The 13,825-nt window shown below is 44.8% G+C and overlaps 1 protein-coding gene across 1 annotated transcript in view; it reads left to right on the top strand.

Moving 5' to 3' along the window:
• TARS2 (threonyl-tRNA synthetase 2, mitochondrial) overlaps window positions 1-13,825 on the top strand; it is a 77,150-nt gene that overhangs the window by 44,632 nt on the left and 18,693 nt on the right. Inside the window, exons 12-15 of the mRNA XM_073610356.1 lie at window positions 355-517; window positions 2,234-2,371; window positions 3,494-3,571; window positions 5,683-5,783. Of these exons, the coding sequence (XP_073466457.1) occupies window positions 355-517; window positions 2,234-2,371; window positions 3,494-3,571; window positions 5,683-5,783 (480 nt within the window). The remainder of the gene's footprint in view (window positions 1-354; window positions 518-2,233; window positions 2,372-3,493; window positions 3,572-5,682; window positions 5,784-13,825) is intronic.

Below are 13,825 nucleotides of genomic sequence, written 5' to 3'. Positions count from 1 at the left end.
ATTATAGTGTGACTGTGATAGTGTGGTGGGCAGTCTGGCGCTAACTGACACTGGCTGGGAGAGACACTGACATCGCTAGTGACACTATTGCAGTGATCAGTGATAATACTGTGCACTGTCACTGTACTAACGGCACTGGCTGGGTCATAGAAGTGATCAGGAGGGCAGTCAAGGCATTAACTGTGTGCCTTGCAAGTGTTTGTGATGCTTTTAACAGATCCAGCTGGAGTTCTCCCCTTGCTTTCAATTCTGAATGGCAGCGACAAATCCAGCCGGAATCTGTGTTTACATATCTCTCTTGCTGCTGCTTTGCAGGAACAGTTAATTGGTTACTTGCTTTCTGTTACTTTCCAGCTTGATGTTTGATCACCGACCCCGTTCATGGAGGGAACTTCCGCTAAGGTTGGCTGATTTTGGGGTGCTGCACAGGAACGAACTCTCAGGGGCGCTATCAGGGCTCACCCGTGTCCGTCGCTTCCAGCAAGATGATGCCCATATATTTTGCTCCATGGATCAGGTGAACTTGTTTTATAATCCTTTCACACTGATCAGTTTTTCTTCCGTTTTTTGCTTTACCAAAAGCAGAAGAAAAATGCATGACCATTAAATCCTATGGAACTCTTCACACCAGTCTGTTGCGTTTTTTAAAAGTCCTGTATGATGCATTTTCAGTGCAGTAAAAAAAAAAAAACACCCCAAATCTCACCTCCCCATTGAAATTAATAGTAGACGCAACAAAAATACATCCGCAGTTGCATTTTTGGTGCGTTTTTTGAGTTGCACGTCCTTTGTCCTTTTTTTTTTTTTTTTTTTTAACAGGTGCCAACCACACCGCATTTTTACTACATTTTTGCAATGGAGCAGTGTGAAAGCAGCTTTACTCCACATCACGTGATCATTTGGTGTCACCCAACACCTTAAGGACTTGATCAAAGTGCATTAACAAATAACAGCTAATCAAATTTAACACATCTGAACAAAATAAGCTACAGTGGAATTCTAGGTTGCACTTGCTTCTATGAACCGCACTGAAATGTGCTTTTTAAACTCGTCGATTTCAGACTCCATCTGCAAGTGCATTAATGAGAACTCTGAGTGCACTGAAATGGCTCTCTCATCCATGAGATATCTGAGCTCTTTGAGGGTTTAACCACTTCTCGGGTGGACGTCATATGATGTCCTGGACTTTAAGTGGTTAAATTTGAATGGTGCATCATTTTATTCTGCTGGTGATTCTCTGATTTAAAAACAATCATAGCAGCTGTTGAGCCGATTGATTGTTTTTACAGGCGGCGGGATGGTTTGTAACACCCCCCCCCCCCCCCCCCCCCCCCGCCGCCCTCCAGTGCTTCACCCAACTCGCCCATGTGATCGGGGAGCCAGAGAGTGAATTGGCCGGTGGCAGCCGTTTACCATAGGGCTGACTGAGGACCAGATGGTCCCTGCCCTTCTCTATGTCCTTTGGAGGCTAGGAGCCACGTAATGACGTCACTTCCGGTGGCGGCAGAAATAAACACTGCCATTTTTTTTTTTTAATCTCAGGCTTTCTAGCCTAGAGGAGAGATCTGGGGACTTATAGACCCCAGATCTCTCTGAAAAGAGGACCTGTCATGCCTTAATCCTATTACAAAGGATGTTTACACTCCTTGTAATGGGAATACCTGTGTTTTAAAAATATTTAAAGGGAAAGTGTAAAAAAAAAAAAAAAGTTTCCGCGTGCTAGCATGCAGAAGCGAACGCATATGTTAATGGCATTCAAACCACACATGTGAGGTCTTACCGCAAATGTTAGCATGAGCGCAATAATTCTAGCACAAGTACCATAGTTTGGTGCCATTCCACGAGTGTGTGCATCGTGTTCGGTATCTATTTACTCGGCGTAACATCTTTCACATTATACATAAAAACTAACTTTAGCGTTTTTGTTTTTTAATTCATAAAAGTATGTTTTTTGTTTTTCCCTAAAAAATGCTTATGAAAAATTTATGCGCAAATACCGTGTGACATAAAAAATTGCAACAACCGCCATTTTATTCCCTGGGGTCTCTGCTAAAAAAAAAACATATATAATGGTTGGGGGTTCTGAGTAATTTTCTAGAAAACAAATGATTATTTTTTTTACATGTAGGAGAGCAATGCCAGAATTGGCTTGGGCTGGAAGTGGTTAAAACCGGTTTAACGTGGTTTGGGCTGCAGGCTATATAATAAACACTTTTTTTTATCAATTTTGCAGCTGGAATCTGAAATCAATGGCTGTCTGGATTTCCTCCGTGCAGTGTACACCGTATTTGGGTTTACATTTAAACTGTTCCTCTCCACACGTCCTGAACAGTACATGGGGGAACTGGAGGTCTGGCAGAGGGCTGAAAAGGTAAGTCTTCTGCCCTATGTAATGAAACCTTACATTCACTACCAGTGGCGGCTGGTGCTCCAATATTCACTATTGTCGCACAACTGGGTAGGCTCACTGCGCCCTGAGCCACCCTTTTGTTGAAGCCAATAAGAGCCTCAGGCTCCAATCATGTGCTTCTAAAAAAAAAAAAAAAAAAACCCATTGGAATCCATGCATCTGGCACCATGTATGTAGATTGAGTCCAGGCGCATTAAGTGGGGCAGCTGCCACTGTTCACTAAATTTAACAGGTATTGTTGCAGCTTTATTATGATCTGCTCCTGTGGCAGCCCCTCTGTCATAAATTCAAGCTGAAAACTAATGGAAGCATGCTGGCTGATCTTTGTGTCATAGGCCATGCCAGAATATAATACTTTGCTCCACAGTTTGGCATACTGTGTGCTAACCTAGGGATACTATGTTTTGAAATGAGATTTAAGCCAGCCATGGATGAACGGTTCAGCAGGGACCCGCTGAGATGCGATCCATTTATGGGCTTGCTGGTTTACTGAAGTTGATCCATCGATCAACTTCAGTACAACCAGCCTGTTGAATTTTTTGCCTGCGATTACAGCTGGTGGGCATACAGTAGTTGTGTTCTGCTGGCAGGGAAGTCCCCCCCCCCCCCCCCCCGACCAGCAGAACACAATTGCACTGCAGGAGGAATTCCCCCATCAACACATCAACACTGAATGTGTTGAAGGGGGATTTAAGACATTTTCTATCCTGCAACCCCTGGTTGCAGGATAGAAAATCACATCAGCTATGGCTTACTTAACTTTCTCTTTCTATCCTTATGACCCCTGTAACTGGAGCAGAAACAATCTAACATTTTTAAGTCCTAACCAGAGAAGAATGGAGAATGTTCCCAAAAGAAGCACAGACCACAATAGATCTCATCAGTAAAAACACAAAGACCACAAGTCCATCTAGTTCAGCCAATGGAAAAAAATGAATAGAAGAAAGGATTGAACCCTTTCCCTACCTTTTTCAAAACCAGGAAAAAAGGTTTTGCATGGTGTTGTGTATAAACTAGAGCAGCTTCTGATTTCTTGATTAATAATTACTTTTGCACTAATCTAACAGTCTGGACTCATTTTAGGAGCTGGAGAAAAGTCTAAACCGTTTTGGTCTTCCTTGGGAGCTGAATCCAGGAGATGGAGCATTTTATGGTCCAAAGGTAAGAATTTTCCTTCCACAGAAAGGACCGGGTATAGAAAAGACAGCTTCCCCATGGGAGAACTTGGCCTTGTGTCTGAACCCACCTGATTTCACCACTGCTAGTCACCTATGATATGGGTTCTTTCCATTACTGCAATTTTGGGATGGCACATGCTTGAAGGATACTTTCAACTACAAGGTAGAACAAATTGAGATTTTGAGTTTATGGCTGTTGCCTATAATTTTTATTTTGCATCAGTATACCAGTTGTTGACAGAGAGAGGGGAGGAAAGACGCTTCTATTACATTACGGGAAAAAAATGAGCAGGTAGCTGTAGTTTAGGGAAAACTTTCATACACTTTAAAAAGTTCCTTACAGGGTAAATTCACCTTTACAGAAAACTCTGAAGGTGAACTTAGACCGGTCCCCTTCCTCGGACCCCCCCCCCCCCCCCGAGGGCCGAGGGGGACCGAGGGGGTCCTGTGTAAGCTCACCTTACAGATTTTTCTGTAAAGGTGAACTTACACTTTAAATGTTTGACAAACAATGTGGTAACAAAGGTAGGCTAATCCCGTGTTTACTAAAATGTATCTGTAGTCGAACCTCTTCTTTTTTTTATTTTTATTTTTTTTTTTAGATTTGGATAGAATAGAGCAGGCATCCCTAAATGGCGGGTCGCTGTCTACGTCCTGCCCGAACTGCTGTTGTCCTGCCATTTAGGAGCAGATTCTCGTCCTCCCCACCACTGACAACTCCACAGGCTGTCATTGGGAGGCAAGACAGTTCTGTACAAAGGCGGAAGCTGCCAAGTTAACTTTTCAGGTTAAGCAGCAGGTGATTGGTTGCTAAGGTATAGGGCATTCCTAGCAACCAATCCCAAGCTGATTAACAGGAAAAGTTGTTCAGCTTTGCTCTTCTATTCAGAACTGTCCTTTGTCCTGATGTGTCTCCCGTACCTTTCCTGTCTAAGGTAAGATGGGAGAGGGCTATGCCACTGCTGTGAAGGATGGGGAGGAATATGGGGATGATATAAAGTGGGGACTTAGGACTGGAGTCTGAAGGAGGTGGTGGGTGATATAAGGGGGGGGAGGGGCTGAGGAAAGGAATGTAAAGGAGTGGGGTGGTGATCTGAAGAGGGCTGAGGACAGAAATGTAAAGGGGGGGGGGGGGGGGGGGCGGCAACTGGACTGTGAAGGACTAGTAGGGTGATACGAAGGGGAGCCAGGACAGGAATGTGAAGGAGGAGGGGAGTGATATAAAGGGGTGTCTGGGGACAGGAATGTGAAGGGGAGGGCAATTTGCCTGGGGGGGGGACTGAGAGTACTGATGTATTAATGGGATTGTGATGTGAAGGATGACAGATCTGAGGTCATGTTTACATCGTTGCAGTCTGCGTCGTGCGTGTAAGCAGCCCATTCATTTACATGCAGAAACGCAGAAAAAGAAATCCCTGACCCCATTTTATATTGCGCCGCGCCAAGCCCATGCGGTTGGGTGCTTGCGAAAACATGCCACGTTTGCCATATGTGGAGGTGCCATTAGGAATTGAATATGTGATTTGAACCTCTGCAGGAATACAATTTTACTGACTAGACCTCCCATGGATTATAATTCAATACCCCTGGAGTAGTGGGTGGTTTAGAACACTTGGCACTTTATTTTTCTACCTGTCTGGGTTCCTGCTGGGGAGATTTACTCTGTCATCATCAGGACAGAAAGTAATGATGGGAAATGGTTAACATGGAAATCTGGACATGAGGGCTAATCTTCCAGCCACAGACTCCTTTTGCATTTCTTTGGCATGTTGTAGCCCTGGACAGAGGACAATTATGGATGGGGTGCACCCTGTGTGAGGACCATTTTATGATCCTAGGTTGCTGGACTCTCGATGGTGATGGTGGGGAATGTTGTTTTCATCAGAAAATTAATTTTTATGCATGATGAGGAACATCTAGTACAGATGGTAGTACAATGTGGTAATTTGTTTAAAGCTAGGATTGGTTCTACATTTGACACTAAGACAACTCTGGTTAGGTCGTTTATCATGTTGGCTATCCCTAACATCCAAATCTAGACATTTTGGATGGTGTAAGATTCATTGGCAAACTAGTTTTGTTTTCCCCCTGCAGATTGACATCCAGATTCAGGATGCCATGGGCCGCTACCATCAGTGTGCCACCATTCAACTTGACTTTCAGCTCCCCATCCGCTTCAACCTTACATACACAAGGTATGATCTCTATCTAGCAAATTACTGAAATCTGTGTCACGCTGACAGGAAATTACATGTTTGTTTTGACGTGAGGAAACTATTATAGCTTCTGTTGCCTCATCTGTGCTCAGCAACAGATGCCAAGTGCCTGAGGCTCTTCCCACAGATTGGCATAGAAAGAAATAATTGGCACTACGCTTGTGAGAAGTAGTGATAAAGTAGTAGTTAAAGCGGTATTAAACCCAAAACCAAAAATGTATTGTATTGCAGCCTGCCAATCATTAGATGTGAAGAAAAGCAATGGGAGAGGTGGGGCATAGGACATTACAAAGTGTTTCTTCTTTATCGTACATTACGGGACACAGAGCAGCTATAGTAATTACTATCTTGCTGGAACGCATGGCTGCTGAAGATGCATGTTTTTACATATTCACATAAATATACATGGTTATACATGTTTGCATAAGGATACATGAACATGGTTGCATAAATATACATGGTTATTTGTGATCGCATAAAGATACATGTTTGCTTGGTTATACATGGTTGCATAAAGATGCATGTTTGTATAAATATACATGATTTTGCATGGTCGCATAAAGATGCATGTTTATACATGTTTGCTTAAATATACATTGTTATACATGATCGCATAAGGATACATGGTTGCATAAAGATACTTGATTGCGTAACAATACATGATCGCATAAAGTTACATGATCACATAAAGATACATGGTTGCATAAAGATGCATGTTTATACATGTCTACATTAATACGTGTTGCGTAATGTTGCATAAACACGTTTCATAAAACGCATGCTTGCTTATTGCAAAAATGCTTGTTTCCATGGGCACATGTTGCATGAATGCGTGTGTACAGCGCACGCTTGAATATTTTGCCTAAATTCATAGTTGCATAAGCACATGATTCCGTAAATGCATACTTCCATAGATGCATATTGCTTAAATACATGCTGACATGTTTTCATTTGTACTGAATACGTATGTTTACATCAAGCTGTATACATATGTACTTGTTATCCTGGGACTACATACATATGTGATTATTTGCATAGGACTACATGCATATGGGCTTATTTGCCTGGGTGCTTGTTTCCCCGGGGTACATGCGTGTGTGCTTATTGACCTTGTACTGCATACATAAATGGCAAGAATACTTGTATACCTGCATGTTTGCATACCTAAGGGGTTGCATAGATGTAAACCAGCTTTAGGCCTGCATCCTTGGAGGACTGTATATTAGGTTGGATAATATAGTTGCTGCCTTATTTACCTGTTATACCAGTTAAATGGTTCCAGAAAATAGGCAGCCGGGGGAAGCAGGGGCACCGCTCTCAGGTTCAGGGATCTGGCGGTGTCCACATCTCCCGATGGATAGTGGTTTCGGGTGCAACTGAGCCACTGTGGTGTTTGGTATTGCAGTGTTTCCTGGTGCTTTCATTTTTCATCAGACTGCAGCCGCATCACCTTGATCATGCCTGATCTTGGTTGATCGAAGCCTAAGCAGGATCAAGCCTAGTTAGTATATAGATGGGAGACTGCCTGGGGATACCAGATACTGTAAGCTTTCCCCACCTGGGTGAGAGAGGCATCTGAGGCTGCTGGGTTTTGAGAGTATCTCAGGCCAGAAAATCTTAGGGCAGTCTCTGAGGTAGTTTGTTCCATCTTTAGCCGGCAGAAACCTGGTAGGTTAAGTGTACCTCTTGGGACTGTCTGGGTCTGTCACAGAGTTGTCCGTCTTTTGCCTTGCATTTGCTCTTGGAGCAGAAGTTATGGGCTCATTATTGTGAGACAATTAAATGGTAGCAGTTCCAAAGCCAATAGGGACATGAGGTCTGTCTTAAGATCTCAAGCCGCTGAACATTCTTCTGTTTCTGTTTCTCTGCAAGAGGTAGAGTTTTGGGGTCCATAATCATCTGTAAATGGACATCTTCTTGTGGCGGTTTGTTTCCAGGCTCAAAGATTTCTGCAATTGCAGTGGAAAGCCGTTTTTTTCTTTATCGTACATCGTGGGACACAGAGCCTTAAAGTGGTGTTCCGGCCGAAATTATACTTTTTAAAAAAAAAATACCCCTATAATACACAAGCTTAATGTATTCTAGTAAAGTTAGTCTGAAACTAATGTCTGTTTTGTTAGTTTATAGCAGTAGTTTGTTATTTTATAAACTTACAGCAGGCCGTGGCCATCTGAAGCCAGACTGTATTTCTTCCTGGATCTCATCCTTGCAGATCTCGCACATGCTCAGTGCAGCACAAGCAGTGTAATAGGTTTCAGGTCAGGTTTCCATAGCAACGGCAGCGTCAGAGGAAGTTGCCGCCCCTTCCCAGAAGGCATTGCAAACAGGAAATGATGCGATGGGCCACGGCCAGGGAGGAGGAAGTGAAAAATGAATACAGCAGATATACAGTAGGTGCTGAGAAAAAAAATTTTAAATATCCAATATGTTTACAGTGAACAGTTTAGTGAGGGATGCTGAAGAGTTGTAAAAGTGGGTGGAACTCCACTTTAAGTAATTACTTAATGGGTTATAGGCCACCTTCAGGTTGACACTGGTATACCCAATCAAGGAAGTTTACTCCCTATATTAGCCCTCCTCCTTCCAGGAGCGCATCAGTTTTTTCACCAGTGCCTAAGGTGTTGGTCACGAGAGAAGGTGTGCTCTGAGGAGCTCCAGGAGGGATCCATGCTGGATTTAAATAGCCTCCATAGACCAGATCCATCCAAAGTGCCATTGAGGTCTAAAAGGATGGTACCTGGGGCCTCGTATCCGAAGCACAAGGTTTTGCCTGTAACGCCTCTCTTTGTAGGGCTGGACCCCAGGTACTCAGGGCTTAAGTCTTGCTACATCACCTAAGCTTCCTGATGGGGTGCTTTTTACAGGTCCAAGGGAGTTGGGACCCGGTCCTTAAAGGTTTGCTAAACACAGCCCGCCATGATGGGTGAAGGTTGGGTTGCCTGTTAATTCAGCAAGTCCTGCGGCGGGGAAAAGGTAAGGGAAGAAACTTGGGTATTAAAAACATCTATGTATTCTTCTATTAGGGAAAAAATGTTGTCATGCCTTAATTCTCCACTAGAGGGAGTCTATGCACATACCTTACTTTGTTGTCTTCACTGCAAAGCTCAGTCCGTGTCTGGTTGCAGCGGCGTGTGGAGGGAGACTTTTCAAGGTAAAGGAAATCTGCAAAAATGTTTTCTCTCGCCCCCCCCCCCGATGGGACCAGAGGGTTAGGGGGACATCAGCGCCTGTATCCCCCTTACATCACCCCCCTCCCGCCGCAGGGGGTGCGGAGGTCCCACTAATACCGCTAAGTTGTTTTACTATGGCTGTTTTTACTATTGTCTGTGCCTACTGCTGCATGGGTCTCTGCCTCCCCTCCCCAACCCAGCCCCCCACCCACCCTCGTGTTGGGTCTGGGGTCCAAAAAACGCAGCGCATAGTCGCGGGAACATTTTAAATATAAAAAGGGGCGGGATTTCTCTCAGGGGACGGGGCCTAAACACGGTGCCGTGAACGTCCACGAGGATGCACAGCAGGCTAAAAACAGATAAAGCTACAGCTGTGACAGTCTCTCCTCGGCTGATGAGGAAGAGACAAGCAGCCTGCAACACAAGGACACAGGAGCTGTGGGACACATGTGGGTTGCAAACTGGCATTCCTAATACAGGAAGGACACCTTTTTCCCAGCACTAGGCTGAACTTTATAGCGGCTTTAAATGTCATGACTATTTTCAGCTATTACGTGCAATTTGTATAGTGCCTCTGTTTTTGTACTTGGGGCTATGCCAACCAAAAAAGACACCACAAAAACCAAAAAAGTAAAGGTTTCACCCCCAGGCATTAGGATCTCGAGTCGCATGTCAACGCGGTTATCCTCATCTTAATAACCAGTTATTTTTCACATCTCAGCCCCTGTATACGTGACTGAGGATGCCCTTTCCTCCTCCCTGCAGGGTCTGGAAGAAAGATTAGCGGCTTTAATCTTCCTTGGATAGGAAGCGTGCTAGATCCCCTTCCCCCCACTTCAGAACCTTTGCAAGGGGAACAGTGGGCACAGGATGAGGTGTTACCCTTAGTCGATCAGAAGGAAAAGCAAACCGATGATTCCTCTACTGAGAAATTGCTGATACAAACTCTTACGGAGATGGTTCGTTCTACTTTCATGCTACCCCTAACGGAGTCTCCTGAAAGCTCGGCTTCTTCCTTGGGTTCCTTTAAAACCTTCTCATCCTTTGCATGCGTTTCCTGCACATGCATTACTAGAACAGCTTATTTTTGCTGAATGGGATCACCCAGATAAGCATTTTCTCTCTTCTAAGAGATTTTCAATTCTCTATCCCCTGGAGGAGAAATTCTCCAAAAGATGGAAAGTACCAGCAATTGACGCTGCAATTTCCAATGTGAATAATAGCCTAAATTATCCTGTAGACAATGCACAGATGCTTAAGGATCCAACAGATAAAAAGTTGGAATCCCTGCTAAAATCTGCCTTTTGAACGGCAGGTGCCGTTACTCAGCCTGCATTCACTGCAATAGGCATCTGCCAATCCCTAAAGGACCAGTTTAAACAGGCCCTTAGAGAGCTTCCTGCACAACAAGCTCGGGATTTGGCTGAACTACCAAAGGCATTATGCTTTGCCATAGATGCCATTTAAAAATTCTATTCAGGCGTCCCGCCCTACGCTTATGCTTGTGCATATACGTAGAATCCTGTGGTTAAAAAATTGGTCAGTTGAAGCACCATGTAAAAACCTTCTAACTGGGTTCCCCTTTCATGGGGAGCGATTATTTGGAGAAGACTTGGATAAATATATCCAAACGATTTCTAATAGTAAAAGTACTCTTTTGCCAGTCAAAAAAAAAGTATAAACGCCCTTCATTTAAACCGGCTTTTTCCCCTGCTCCAGGGGCTTCCACCTCTAGGCAGTGGCAACGGCCTTCGCCGTCACTCTAGAGGAAAACCTCAGGGTCAAACCCAGGCTCAAAAAGTCCTGGGGTCGGAAACCTGCAAAGCAGAATCCTAAAGCCTCATCGTGAAGAGGCAACCACCCTCACCAAGGATGGTTCTGCAGTTTTCAGAAGTCTGTAAAGAGGAAATTCAGGACAGATGGGTCATCTCCACGGTAACTCTGGGGTACAAGCTGGAATTTCGGGACTTTCCACCGCCTCGCTTCCTGAAGTCAAGCATTCCCAAAGATCCAGAGAAAAGACCATCTCTGTTTCAGGCACTAGACCTATTAATATCTCAAGGGGTGATCAGACAGATCCCCACAAAAGAGCAAGGTCTGGGATTTTATTCAAATCTTTTCATGGTACCAAAACCAAATGGAGACGTCAGACCCATTCTAGATCTAAGAAAGCTAAATCAGTTCCTGAAGATCCGCTCCTTTCGCATGGAGACGATCAGGTCAGTAGTTTCTATCTTTCTACCCTGTTTCCCCCAAAATAAGACCTAGCGTGATTGTCGGTGATGGCTGCAATATAAGCCCTACCCCCCAAATAAGCCCTACCCTGTTTCCCCGAAAATAAGCCCTACCCTGAAAATAAGACCTACAAGGACTTTAACTAGGGTTTATTTGGGGGGTAGGGCTTATATTGCAGCCATCACCGACAATCACACTAGGTCTTATTTTCGGGGGAACTTCCGGCGTCGTTCGACATCAGAGATGCATATCTGCATGTCCCTATATTTCCCGCTCATCAAAAGTTTCTGCGGTTCAAGTTAGAACAGCAGCATTTCCAGTTTGTAGCCCTGCCCTTTGGGCTAGCCACAGCACCCCGGATGTTCACCAAAGTGCTGGCCCCACCTCTAGCCAGGTTAAGGGCACAGGGCATAACAGTCGTAGCGTACCTATACGATCTATTGCTAATAGATCAGTCGTGGCTCGTTTGGAGCAAAGCGTACGCACTACAACCAACTATCTGAAAAGTTTGGGTTGGATTCTCAACTTGGAGAAATCTTCCTTAATACCAGGCTGGAGTACTTGGGTCTGATCATAGATACAGCCGAGGAAAGGGTGTTCTTGCCTCAGGCAAAGATCAACTCCATAAGAGAGCTGGTGCGGATGGTCAGGTCAAATGGCGATCCCTCCATTCGCCTTTGCATGAGGTTGCTAGGAACCATGGTGGCTTAATTCAAAGCAGTTCCCTATGCCCAGTTCAATTCAAGACTGTTGCAAAACAGTATCCTGTCTGCTTGGAACAAAACAATTCAAGCTTTAGACTTGCCAATGCAGCTGTCCCAAAGCCTCACTTGGTGGTTACTAACCCAGAATCTGCTGAAGGGAAAATGCTTCAGACCAGTCATCTGGAAAGTGGTAACGACGGATGCCAGCCTTTCAAGCTGGGGAGCAGTACTAGAAAAGACAACTGTCCAGGGACAGTACGAGAACTGAAAGAATCTTGCCCATCAGTATCCTAAAGATTCGGGCAATACGTCTGGCTCTAAAGGCCTGGACTTTCAGGTTACGGGATTGTCCTGTCAGGATTCAATCCGACAATGCCACAGCTGTGGCCTATATCAATCACCAAGGGGGAACCAAAAGTCTCTTAGCACAGAGAGAGGTGAACCATATTCTAACTTAGGCATGGAACATTCCTTTCTGCCCTTCTGCAGTCTTCATTCCGGGAGTAGAGAATTGGCAGGCAGACTACTTAAGTCGCCATCAGTTATTCCCAGGGGAATGGTCTCTTCACCCCGACATATTTTGTGCTGTTTGCCAAAGATGGGGACTCCGGACGTAGATATTCTAGCATCCAGGTTCAACATGAAGTTGGTCAATTTTGTGGCCAGAACAAGGGATCCATTTGCATGCAGAACAGATGCGTTAGTGACCCCATGGGATCAGTTCTCACTCATCTATGCATTTCCCCCCCCTTTTCAGTTGCTGCCTCGCCTTCTTTGCAGGATCAAGCTGGAAAGAGAGCTGGTAATTCTGGTGGCACCAGCATGGCCCAGAAAGTCATGGTATGCAGAAATTGTAAAGATGGCAGTGGAGGGCCCATGTTCCCTTCCACTACGGCCAGATCTGCTCTCTCAGGGACCAATATTCCATCCTTCCTTACGGTCTCTAAATTTAACGGCTTGGCTTTTGAAACCCACATACTGAAGAAACGTGGGCTTTCCGGGTCAGTTATCTCTACCCAATTTAATGCAAGGAAGCCAGCTTCCAGAACTACCATTTATCGGCGCATAACACGTGCCGGCGTTTAACACGCACCCCAAGTTGAGGGAAGTTTAAGGGAAAAAAAACTTACATTTTAAGTGTCCATCTGCAGCCTTTTCCAAAATTGCAGCATGATCATTTTTTAAATCATTGCCCCGCCAAGATACAGAGCCAGGTGTCCTGTGTATTCAGCTCCTCTCGCAGTCCCGCCCCTTGGCCCGGCTCCTATGATGGACACAACACCGGTCCAATGGCGGAACGTAAAGGCTAGGAGGTGGGACTGCGAGCCGAGTACACAGTACACTCAGCTCTGTCTTTTTCAGCGGCGCTCGCTCCTCTTCCCTCTCACAGACAGCGGGGATCGGCGTATAACACGCACCCACGATTTTCCCCTGATTTTAAGGGGTAAAAAGTGCGTGTTATACGCCGATAAATACGGTATATATTATGGAGTCTGGAGGGCTTAATTTTCTTGGTGTGAATCCAAGGGTTAGCACCCTCGGAGATATATCATAGGCAGAATTTTTGCCTTTCTACAATTAGGGGTAGAAATGAAATTGGCCTTGAGTACTATTAAAGGCCAAGTCTCAGCTTTATCAGTTTTATTTCAAAGACCACTTGCTACTCATTCTTTAGTCTGGGGTTTTATACAAGGGGTAACGCGACTTAATCCACCTGTCAAACCTCCCTTGAACCCTTGGGACTTTAACTTCGTTCTGTCTGTGTTACAAAAACAGGGGTAAGATTCCCTCATTTCAAGTTAAGGCGCACTCTACCAGGTCGGTTAGTGCTTCTTGGGCAGTGCGTCACCATGCCTCCATGGCTCAGATCTGTCATGCTGCAACTTGGTAAGGAGGTATGAGGATATCGCCT

This window comes from Aquarana catesbeiana, linkage group LG13 (genome assembly GCF_042186555.1).
Source record: "Aquarana catesbeiana isolate 2022-GZ linkage group LG13, ASM4218655v1, whole genome shotgun sequence".
NCBI lineage: Eukaryota > Metazoa > Chordata > Amphibia > Anura > Ranidae > Aquarana > Aquarana catesbeiana.
Note: the sequence above shows the minus strand (reverse complement) of the source record. Positions and strands in the feature narration are given on the sequence as shown.